The sequence below is a fragment of the Protopterus annectens genome, chromosome 1.part0 (assembly GCF_019279795.1).
Source record: "Protopterus annectens isolate FY-2018-M chromosome 1.part0, PAN1.0, whole genome shotgun sequence".
NCBI classification, from domain to species: domain Eukaryota; kingdom Metazoa; phylum Chordata; order Ceratodontiformes; family Protopteridae; genus Protopterus; species Protopterus annectens.
The window spans coordinates 661,087,265-661,099,738 of record NC_056725.1 but is presented as its reverse complement, the minus strand read 5'-3'; the positions used below and the strand labels follow the sequence as shown (position 1 = coordinate 661,099,738).

Here is a 12,474-nt window from a genome sequence, read left to right as displayed (position 1 = left end):
ATTAGAGATGAATAAAATCAGCACAGTACTATGAATCTAAAAGATTAAAATGTGAAGCGGCTAGTGGAGAGTTCATGCATTCATTCATTCATTCATTCATTCATTCATTCATTCATTCATTCATTCTCCAGTTGCCCGCTAAAGGCATTTCAGGTTCATCTACAGTGCTGTACTGCAATTGTCAGCCTTACTGTGCCTGTTAAATTAAAATTTATTGCCGTTTTTGCTGTTTACTAAGCTCTTTTTGCTGTTTTCACTGTTTACTAAGCTCTTTTTGCTATTTTTACTGTTAAGTATTTGCTGGTCTGTTCCGTGCTAAAGGAACCTATTTAGGGGTTATACAGTCAGAAGAAAAAAGAATGAGAAAATTGACACCCCTAGCAAGTGCCCTTGTACAAACTAAAGGGACTAGACAATAAACCATTACTTAAAGATACACTTGAAGAGGGGGGCTTCTTTGCAAGATAATCACAGATTAGGAGGCTATCTTCAAAGAACTATCTCTAACCAAGTTGAAAACCTTCTCAAAGTCAACTAGAACCACCAGAGCAGGCTCAACTATCCCTTGCAGTCTTGACGTAAAGGAGTGCTATCCTTAAGATATCTTCAATTTTTCAAATTAGTACAAACCCAGCCTGTGTGGGAAAGATACATTTTGACAAAAGAGATTTAATCTGCTGTGCTAGGACTTTAACATATACATAAATTTCCACATTAATAAGAGAAACCAGGCAATGGTTTGCAACCAGTGACCACTAAGGAATCTTTCCTGGGTTCAGAGATAACCATAATTATGGTAGATGTACAAGAGAAGGTTAATGATCTTGCAAGTCTGGAAAGATCTAATAATATTCAACAACCCATGGAAAATTTGATACAAGGCTTTTATACAGTTACCCCATCCAGGTCACAGGCTTCACCACAAGGCATACCATCTATCACCTTTCACACCTACACTTGAGAAATTGCGGAGAGAACTCTACTCCACTTTCCAGTGACAGAAGAGGGTTCACTTTGTCAAAGAATGCACTCATCTTACTCTCCCAATCATCAAGCAAAGGGCTTATAAGTAAAGTTGCTCACAGAGGTGATGGGACTTTGCATTAATTCATATTTCCCCAGTGAGCATAACCTGTTTGCCAGTCACCTTGACGCCTGCTATGGATATCTGTTGCCTGCAAGCCTTGACCTTTAGTCTAGAAACTTGCTAGGCCTTTCACCATCAGGCCAGGCCCACATTTTGGTTATTTCTAAAAATATACAGCTGTGGGATTTTTGCAACACAGTACACGTACACTTGACGATTTGTCAGTTTCAAATTTTAACCCCTTGGGACAGGTGGACCCATCAGCACAAGGATAATGCAGGACTGCAGGTAAAATTTAAGATTACTGTTCACTATCATGCTTAATAATTTGCTGTGAGAAGTGACTTCAGTTGTTGCATTATTAACAGAGAAGATTTTATTTTTTCACGAAAGAGGATTTGCAAAAAAAAGAAGTATTTGGGGGGATCGGGACAGGGTGGTGCAGAGGGTGCGACTGGGCAGGGCAGGGAGTTGACCCAAATGATGCAACATATGCGTACCACCATCTTTTTGCTTACAAAAAGAGCACTGACTCTGAGAATCAGAAAGGCTTACCACAAAAGGTGGTGGGGGCGGCAGCCATGTTAACTTTTCTCCTTCATGGTAAGCCTTTCTAAATTCCAGTCATTCTTTTTAATATGCATACATTATGAGTTCTAAAGTTTCCATGCAAGGGGGCTCAGTGAGGCAAAAATGGTAAAATGTCCTAAAATGTTTATCCCTCCTACTTTAGTACTATACAAAATAAATTCAAGTTTTTAGGCAAGCATATACCAGGCACATTATGCAATTTATTTTAAAAATGCATATATTTATTTATTTATTTTGAAAAATGACCTGGCATACCAATCCCAACATATGGATAAATATTTTGTTAAACTGTTTTTCCCCAGAATGTGTGTTTGGATAAATATATATATATATTTTTTTTTCCTTAAGCCTGTCATTTCAGGAGTTTTTTTTTTCATTATTAAAAAGATCTGTCCAGAAAAATACACTCAGAGGGAGTTGGGGGCTACATTGTGGATGTTGGTGTACAACATCAAAAATCCTGGTTATGCTCTCCCATCCATTCATTTTTACAGACTGCGACCTGAGATGAGACCAGATTTTACCTGCACAAAACCAATTTCCTATATTTTACTGCATTTTAATCAAAAGCAAATGTGTTAACAATATTTCTACTAACTATCAAATCCTTTTCTTTCTATGATTATTTATGTAAAGCAAAAATAGTATGGATATAATGACCATACAGTGGCCTTTAATCAGTGAAATTGTTACATAATGGAATTCAGAATTATAGCTATTGCCTGGAAGTTGTGCCACAAGAGATTCAGTGTGAGAAACAAAGTAATGATATTAAATGCACCATTGGTTTAAGTGCTGAATATTCCTCAGGAAATACAGTTAGTTAATGGAGAAAGCTTCACTGCTTTTAGATGGAAAAGGCCTTCTCATAAGCGAACCAGTGCTTTTTCATGATTCTCCCTGCAACTCTTCTGCCAAGGGACTCCCCATGACATGAAGGACTGATGTACGGGACATGTGGGGAACAAGCATTCTCTGTGATGCTCACAGCTTTCTTCATGTATTTCGCACACAATGAGAACATTCTACCTATGTGGGACTGAAGCAGTCCTAAACTTAGACATTTGAAGGATCCATATTTGGAAGAAGTATAACACTGAAGTCTATCCATGTATTAGTCTGGTCCAGTAACTGATTCCAGACAAAAGTTGAATAAGATGTTTCTGTACTGCTGACATCCAGTGGCATTTTACCTGCAAGAAAGACAAAGAAAGAGATTTGTATTAAAAGATTCCTATATTAATTTATTAAAATTTCTGTGGTATCATCATCAAATTGTACTGTCTATCTTAAGTTATATGTCTATAGCTCTATAGTATGTGATTGGATCAGTTTGGGTAGACACAATTTCTGAAGTCTTTTTTGGGGGGAAATCTCAAAATATGTATTAATTATAAAAATCACAGTATAATAGTCTGATGAGATCTGCATCAGTGAATTTTATTTTTAAATGTCAATTTTAATTATATTTTGTAACCAAAATTGTAGCTACATTAATTATAGGATGACTATGCACAGACAAGAAAAGAACTATCATGAATATATTCATTTCAAAAATATTCATATTCGTTTAGGATATTACATAAACTAGAACAGTAGAAACATGTTTTTTGATGTTTCCCCCACATGCCATTTAATCCCCAGGGAGAACAGACCCTCCCAAATTGATAAACTAGATGAACTGCACACACACACAGACACACACACACACACACACACACGCACGCACACACGCACGCACGCACGCACACACACACGCACACACACACACACACACACACACACACACACACACACACACACACACACACACACACACACACACGCACGCACACACGCACGCACACACACGAACACACGCGCGCGCGCACGCGCACGCACGCACGCACGCACACACACACACACACACACACACACACACACACACACACACACACACACACACACACACCTGGAATACTAGAAAAAATATTTTTTACATTTCTCAACGATGCCATTTAAAACTGCATGAGAACAGACCTTCCCTAATCACCGCACGTGCGTACATATATACTGCATCAAAAGAAGCATGTGCATGTGAATGTGTATTTGTATGAAAACAAAGCAAGCCAAAATATGCCCCCCCCAGTTGCAAGCCAAAATATGCTCCCCCCCACTTGCAAGATCTTGATATTTCACAACAAACTATATGCACGCTTCTCTCATAACAAAAACTACACTAAGAAATCATAAGTCAAGTCCTCTGATTCTCTGAATGCAGCAGGTTCATTGGACTTTTTTTTTAATTTGTCTGTTTTGATTCTAGGGATCTGACTATTTTACATCTTCATATGCTGGTAAACTAAAGTGTGAATCTGTGTAAGTAGCTTTTATATCATAAGCATTTAGGATTGTAAGTTTCTCCCAAACTTTTGAATCCAGTGCTGCGTCTGTCCCTTGGTAAAAGATATGTCTGGAATAAAGGTACGTGCATTCCCTTAATACTGAGGCAGCTGTTTTTCCCAGCAGTACCTAACAGAGTATAAAGAGTATCTATATGTCTGCTGCTGGTGCATTAGAGACTTCTGGCAGAGCAGACAGGCTATACAGCTTGAACACTGAAGGTAAAAAAAAATTATTCAAAATTCTTAAAAAGTCAGAAGCCACTATTTTACACCCGGGTCTTCCCTCAGTTTTACTCATCTTTATGCCTTCCTTTAGTTTTCTGGCAGTAACTCACCATCCCTCTCACCTCTATATATCAGACTACATTCCTTCTTATAGGTTCATAGGTTCATGGGTGTGTACTAGGCTAATGGCCCTGGAGCCTTTACAAGCCTAGCCCATAGAAGTGCCCTGGTATTGAGCCACCCAACATTAGTTCCCAGTGCCTCTATCAAGTACAGCAACTGGAGTGATCCCCATGGTGAACATTCTATTGCCCATCCACTCAACAAAGATCTCTCTTGAAGAGGACCAGTGAGGTGCTCTGTTTGACATGTATGGACAGTCTATTCCAGAGCATGGGCAGTCTCTGGGTGAGGAACCTGTCCCTCCAGCATGCTCTTTTGATTGTGGTAATGAGGCTGAGGTCTGTGGAGCATGTGGTGCGGAGGGATTTCTTTAGATGTATCACTTCTAACAGAGTTGAGTCAGACATGGCTTTGTAAGTCAAGCAGAGATCGCCTCTTAATAGACTATATGAGACAGAGAAAAGCTGGAGTTTTTTGAGCCTGTCCATGTAGGGAATGTGTTTAAGGCCTAGGATCCTCTTTGTGAGTTACTTTTGTGGCCTTTCCAGCTGTTGCAGGTGTTTAGTGAGGTACATGCCAAATGGGGCATGTACTCAATGATTGGTCTAATGAGGGAAGAGTAGAGAGAGAGATGATGATCTCTTTCTTCCTGGATGCAAAACCCTTGGTAATGAGATGTGCCACATAGGACTTTCTGACCACAGTGGCAATGTGGTGGTCGAAGGAGAGGTGGCTGTCAACCTGTGTCCCCAGATCTCTCATAACGCCTTCAGTATTCAGTGGGTTCCCATCGATGTGGTAATTAGTGGGAACTGAGTTTTTACCAAAGGAGATGACGATGCATTTTTTTGGTGTTAAGCTTAAGGCCATGGTTTTGACACCAGTCATTGGTCTCAGTGAGGCCTTTCTGTAGGATGTCTGCATCACTTGGGGAGTTAATAATGGCTCCCAGCTTGCAGCTGTCTGTGAACATGGTCAGTCAGAGTCCCTTTGTGTTGGCCTGGATTTCTGAGAAGTAGATGCCGAACAGGAAAGGACCCAGGACTGATGTGGGACTCCACTTTTGACTGGTCGGCGGTCAGACTTGGAGTCCACTACTTTCACACTGTGTGTTCTGTGAGCCACTTTGCAACCCACCTAGTGACATAGGGGTTGATGCCTAGTTTGGTGAGTTTATCAATAATTCCCGTGTGAGGAATGGTATCATAGGCCTTGGCCAGATTGAGGTAGGCTGCATGCACTGTCTTACCTTCATCCACAGCCCTGGTGACTGACTCAAAGAAGTCAACCAGGTTGAGCAGGCATGATCTCCATTTCACAAAGCCAAACTGCGTGGTGTCTAGAGTTTGGAGATTTCCTATATCTTTCTTAATCAGGTCCATGATGATGTGTTCCATAGATTTACATATCAGACTCATCAGGCTAATGGGGCGATAGTTCTCAGGGACTGTAGTCGCTCCCCCTTTATGGAGAGGGATGACAGTAGAAGTGCACCATTCGGTAGGGACAAAGTCTAAGGTGAGGCTGTGACTGAACAGGGCACACAGATGTGGTCAAAAACCCTTCTTCAGTGCATACATTTCAATGTTAAAAAACACAATGAATATATAGTATGGGTCTATGTCACATGACTTGCAGCCAAACAGTCATATGACCATTACATTCAAAATTTATAAAAACTTTTAAAAAACACATTTCATTTTAATTTACTTTGCTGTAAAAATTTTAACACCGGTTTCAATGTTACAACATCATTAATTCCTGGAGTTTTATCTGCCTGTAGTCTAGTTATCCACTCATACTCCTTTAATTCTAACCTATTATTTATATCTCCACCTCTCTCTGTTTTTTCAACTACATGTACAACTCGAAACATAAATCTGTGTTCTGCCCCATGCTCTGCTATATGCTTATATAGGGAATTTGTACTTACTGCCCTATTAATCTCAGACTTGTGTTCAATTATTCGGTTCTTCAATTTTCTAATAGTTTTACCTATATAGAATGAAGAACACTTGGAGCACGTGGCCATATATACTACTGCAGTAGTATTACAGGTTGCTTTAGTATTGAAATGGTAGAGTCTCTTTGTTAAAGGATGTTTGAAAAGATGGCTAGTTCCATCATAAATATCTCCACAACATGTACAATTATAACATTTAAACGTCCCTAATTTGGTTACATTATTGGGTATGAGTCTATTAAATTCTTTATAGCATAACCGCTGTTTAATTGTTCTCATGTTTCTGAAGCAGAAATATGGTTTCACATCTAATATCTTTCTTACTTCATCACATGCCATAAGTATAAGCCAGTTCTTTTCTATTATTCTTTGTATTAAATACGTATTAGAATTAAAAGAAGTAACAAATCTCACCTTATTGCCACATTCTCTCACTTCATTACTTGTGATGCCTCCTGTATATATAGGTTTTAACATAGTGGGTCTCTGGGCTATGGTCTTTCTTTTATGTTCTAAGACCAATCTATTGCTATAACCACTAGAATGCAATTCTTGTATTGTATTTTCAAGTTGTATTTTAAACATTATTTCATTAGTATTTAATTTACTAACTCTGCTCAGTTGCATCCTACTATACTCCTAAATATATGAGGGGCATGCATACTGGTAGAATTCAGATACCGTCCTGAGTGTACTTCTTTATGGTGTATACTTGTTTCAAAAGAATTTAATGTTTTTTCTAACATCACATCCAGAAATACTATTTTGTCTCTAGCAGACTGCATCTTAAATTTTAAAAAATTCGTGCTTTCATTTAAATATTCCAGGAAAGAACTCAGTTGCTTCTCAGTACCTTTCCATAATAAAAAACAATCGTCAACAAATCTTTGATAAAATGTTATGTTAGTTATAAAGTTATTATCCTTATTCAGTATAAACTTTTGTTCCCATACATATAATACCAGGTTTGCATAGGTATTCGCTATGGAAGTACCCATAGCCACACCCGATATTTGTAAATACAGTTGTTGATTAAATATGAATACATTATTAGTTAGCACCAATTCTAGTAACGTACAAATTGTTTCTATCTTACGTGCTGTGTGTGGTGTTTGTTCTATTAAAATTCCCGTATAGAGTCGATGCCAAAATCATTTGGTATTACTGTAAAAAGGGAAGTAATATCTAGGGTTACTAGTATTACATCTTCATAGGTCATTTTATCTGTTTCAGCTATTTGTTGCCATTGTCTTAACTTCATCAAAAAATCAGTTGTATCCTTTAATACTGTGCTACAAGTTTTCATATATGGATAAAGTTGTTGCTGAAGGTAAATGGAAATAGGTTCGGTGACCCAACCTGCACCTGAGACTATAGGTCTCATTGGTGGATCCATTATAGATTTGTGTATTTTTGGGACTCCATACAACATAGGTATAATAGGGCATGGTACTGTCAGAAAATTAAATAAATCTAAATCTATATCTTCTTGTAGTTGTAAATCATAAATAACCATATTAATGGTACTAATGCATTTTCTAACATCTTCCTGACTAATAGTTCTAAAAGCTATCACATCATTTAATAAATTGCCCATTGAGTTTAAATATTTTTCTTTATTCATTATAACCGTCACATTACCCTTATCCGCTGGTTTAATTACAAGGTCATCATGTTTGATCAGTATTTGCATAGCTTCATGCTCTTCTTTGGTCAAATTAAAACTCCTGTTGGCTACTGTATCATTACACTTAAAGTTACTACTATAAACCTCTCTAATTTCTTGCTCGCATAAATTTTGAAATGCCAGCAACACAGGTACACTGCTAGGTACAAACGTACTTCTTCTTTTACATGCTGAGTCAGCGACACTCTTATTACCAAATAACATTTTTAAGGTTACTGTTCTAATAAATAATTTTAAGTCCGTTATTATGTTGACTACATCATCCGGCGTCATCGGTATGAAGTTTAAACCTTTTTGCAGTAACGAGTAATGCGCTTCTGTTAAGGTAAAACTAGATAAATTCAAAGTACCTTGTCTTGTTGTCGGACATGCTTGCTGTGTCCTAAAGGGCTGTTACTTTTCCTTTTGATAGGTGTTCGTACACTCGTGGAAGTTGTTCTATTCCTTGAAAAGGTTCGTTCTGGTACCACCTCTGCTTGTATTAATTGGAAACGTTTAAGTGTTGTTTGCTGCAGTTTTCCTCGTTGTTGTTGGCCCTTCTCCTTGCTAACTCCAGCGTACGTCTCTGGTTTGGACGTATTCATATCGACGTCAAGTACGTCTGTGGGTGTCGCCGCCAGTGAGTCTTCCGATTGGTCAATTGCGACCATTACCTCAGCATTCATCGAAACAGATGGTGCTTGTTCAAAAATGTCCAACGTATCTAACGATTTATTTTTACTACTATATTGATAGTTAGACGCCCCTTTGATCTTATCTGTGATCTTCGGCCATGAAAAGATATGGCCCAAAGCAAAGTCGTTTACGTCACATAATAATTTCTTCTTTTTGGACTCCTCTAGTTTTTTATCAAAGGAGTTGATTCTATTAAGTAACTGTTCATAACTAGTGATGTTATTCGAAAAACTTTTAGATTCATGTATCTGTTTGTCTAGATTGTGAATCTCAGTCTTAAGTTCCATTTCTATTGGTAAGAAGTGATCGTTCATTAGGACCATATAGTCTAGGCTTAGTTGTAGGTTCAATTGCTGCCATCGCTTGAGTAAATCAGGGAATACGTTCCCATATGAAGGCATCTTTGTTATAATGAGACCTCTGGGTACTATTCCTTTCTCAAGATAGGCGCAGAAACTAAAACGTTGCCATTGTAGTTTTTTAAAAGAAGTTAATTTCTTCTCCAAAAGTTGTAGTTTGTTTGTAAATTCAATGGAAAGTGTTGTGTTACATAAGTTACTTCCCCCTTGGTTATCACAGTTCGTTAGTACAAGGTTCAGTAACGGATTTGTCCCAGTTGCAACTAGACTTTCCACTGAAAAATTCAAAGTTGCTGGCTCCATTTCCAACGAAAATATTGGCTGCTGTAGACCTCAGGTGTATCTCCAGTAACAAAACGGAACACTTGCAAATGTAAAAAAAGCAAAAAAGCATGTTTTCAAACATCCTTTAACAAAGAGACTCTACCATTTCAATACTAAAGCAACCTGTAATACTACTGCAGTAGTATATATGGCCACGTGCTCCAAGTGTTCTTCATTCTATATAGGTAAAACTATTAGAAAATTGAAGAACCGAATAATTGAACACAAGTCTGAGATTAATAGGGCAGTAAGTACAAATTCCCTATATAAGCATATAGCAGAGCATGGGGCAGAACACAGATTTATGTTTCGAGTTGTACATGTAGTTGAAAAAACAGAGAGAGGTGGAGATATAAATAATAGGTTAGAATTAAAGGAGTATGAGTGGATAACTAGACTACAGGCAGATAAAACTCCAGGAATTAATGATGTTGTAACATTGAAACCGGTGTTAAAATTTTTACAGCAAAGTAAATTAAAATGAAATGTGTTTTTTAAAAGTTTTTATAAATTTTGAATGTAATGGTCATATGACTGTTTGGCTGCAAGTCATGTGACATAGACCCATACTATATATTCATTGTGTTTTTTAACATTGAAATGTATGCACTGAAGAAGGGTTTTTGACCTGAAAGCTTTGCCGTGTTTTATAAACAGTTCATCTTCCAGTATTTGTGTGATTTTTGACTGCTTTTTTTACATTTGCAAGTGCACACAGATGTGGTGCCAGTTCACTTTGCAGTTCATGTACAACACAACTAGGGATATTATCAGGTCCCATGGAAGCTGTATTCTTGGCCTTGGACAATGCAGCTATAACCTGTGCTGCAGTAATGCTGCATGCCTGGCATTCTTCTGATATTGGGATTGGTCCTTTAGAGGGAGAGAGGGGTAAAGTTGGCACTGAATCTGTAGGCCGGTATGCTGGCAGTATCTGTTGGCTCAGTATAGGAGGTACCATTGTGCAGTAACTTAGAGCCAATCAGGGTATTGCCGTGGAGGTTCTTGATATACCTATAGAAGGCTTTGTGATTGTTTTTAGTGTCTGATGTAATTCTGCCATCATAGCTGGCTTTAGAGGATTTGATGAGGGATCTCAACTTTTTGTTGAGGCTAATAAGGGATTTTTTCCAGACTTGGCACGTCACCTTTTTCTGCAATGGTTTCTTCCTGCTGTTGTAGAGTTTATTAATGACAGGGGACCACCAGATTGACTTCATTTTTTGGGAGGAGAGCATCTTGGTTCTGTTGGGTATGGCTAGTTTCATGCATTTATGTACATGTTCGTATAGTGCATTGGTGTATGATTTGGCAGTCATGCAGCTATTTTCCATTGGCATGGGTGCTGTGAAGTTAGCCACCTCTGTTTTTAGGAGTGCAAAGTCAACTCTGGAGAAGTTTTTTACATTTGCGGGGGGGGGGGGGTGGATTTTCATGGTGATTAGTTTATTGTCGGATCTGAACAGGGAGGGATTGACTATTGGTGTAGAGCAATGGTCACCTATGTTAGTAATAACCAGGTCAAGGATGTTGCTTCCTCTAGTGGGGGTCAGAATGAGCTGGTCCAGGGCACTGGAACTTTTGTTGTGTTGGGCCAGTGTATTGGTGCTTGAGTAGTTTTCCCAGCTGATGGAGGGTTAGTTGAAGTCTCCTAGTAAGAGAGCATTGGGTTGGACCTTGATAGATTCCAGGTTGCTTAGGAACGTGGAGTGAGAGTCTAGGGATATGTTTGGGAATTTATAGCACGTTATGACCTGGATCACCGTCTTACCCAATATTAGTTGTACTTGAAGTATCTCAGATGCGTTATGCTGGGCTACTAGTCTGGAGGTGTGCATATCCCTTATGAATATGGAGACACCACTGCCTTTGGAGCTTCAGTCCATGTTTTGGGGCCGAATAGTGTGTAATGAGTTATAGCCTGGTAGTGCAGGGGTGCTTTCTGCCTCTTTAAACAAGGTTTCCATTACAGCACAAATGTCAATGTTCTCCATTTTGAGGAGTGCTTCGAGTGTGTGCATCTTGAGATTTAGACTTCTAACGTTGAGCAGCATGACCCTCAGAATGCATTTATTTATAGCTGTTACAGTGGTAATCTGGTCTTTGGAGCACTGCCTAAAAAAGGCACTATAAGGGTGGCAAGAGCCTTAGCTAGTACCCGGAAACCCAGGGGAGAGAGATGTAGGCCATCTCTGACAAAGCATTGAGGTCTGTCAATCATGTCATCCCAAGCAGACAAATACTGGATGACTATGCACACACCTCTGATTCCACATAGCTCCCTGTAGGAGTGGTTACTGCCTAGAAGCTGTAGTTTTATTGGCCATTTTGGGTCAATTCTAAACTCCTTGATCTCTCTCTCTTAAAACCCTGCAACTCTCTTTTTGCGTAGTTTTGCGCACAGAGCAGCGTCAAGCAGCGCCGTTTAAACAGGTTTAAATTATTCCCAGCTCCACAAAGTCTGCTCTTCACTTTTTCCCTTAGAACTGCTCTAAATCTCTAATTAAGCACTCTATTTTCATTCTAAAGCCCTGCACTTGCCCGTATAAGTAATCTCATAGGTAAACACAAACTAAAGCACTACATCCTCTTATACTCCTTCTAAGCACTTGCTCTCTATTGGTTCTTTCTGATCAGTCAATAAGTAGTTCCCTATATTATTCAGGCATGTCCAAAGGTCAGTTTCGAGTTTACTCTCCAGTCCAGCTGGCGAATCTGGGAATCTTGAGGCAATGTTACAACTGCCTTATGTATACAGACCACCCTCTCCTCCTCCCAACAAGCTCAAATATATGTGAGAGATGCAACTATATAGCCAAACTGGAGGCTAAGCTCTCTCAACCCAGTACTGGCACAGCCTGTCAGGAGGAGAAGGTAACCACACACACCACAAATCCAGTCTCACATAGACCTATCGCATCAGCAAACCAAACACATTAACACACAAAAACATACTCGGAGGCTCTAAATAAAAATCTGCCTAAGCAGCAGAGACCTCCAAAGCAGACGTCCAAGCAACACCTACCATGAAACAATATCCACGTAGCACATAGCTC

At 39.0% G+C, this 12,474-nt stretch overlaps 1 protein-coding gene across 6 annotated transcripts in view; it reads right to left on the bottom strand.

The window, feature by feature from the left end:
* Positions 1-2,323: 2,323 nt before the first annotated feature.
* SYTL3 (synaptotagmin like 3) overlaps positions 2,324-12,474 on the bottom strand; it is a 1,329,495-nt gene continuing 1,319,344 nt past the window's right edge. For all 6 annotated transcript variants that reach the window (XM_044061986.1, XM_044061992.1, XM_044062018.1 and 3 more), the window contains one exon: positions 2,324-2,871. In XM_044061986.1, the coding sequence (XP_043917921.1) occupies positions 2,735-2,871 (137 nt within the window). In that variant the 3' untranslated portion in view covers positions 2,324-2,734. The remainder of the gene's footprint in view (positions 2,872-12,474) is intronic.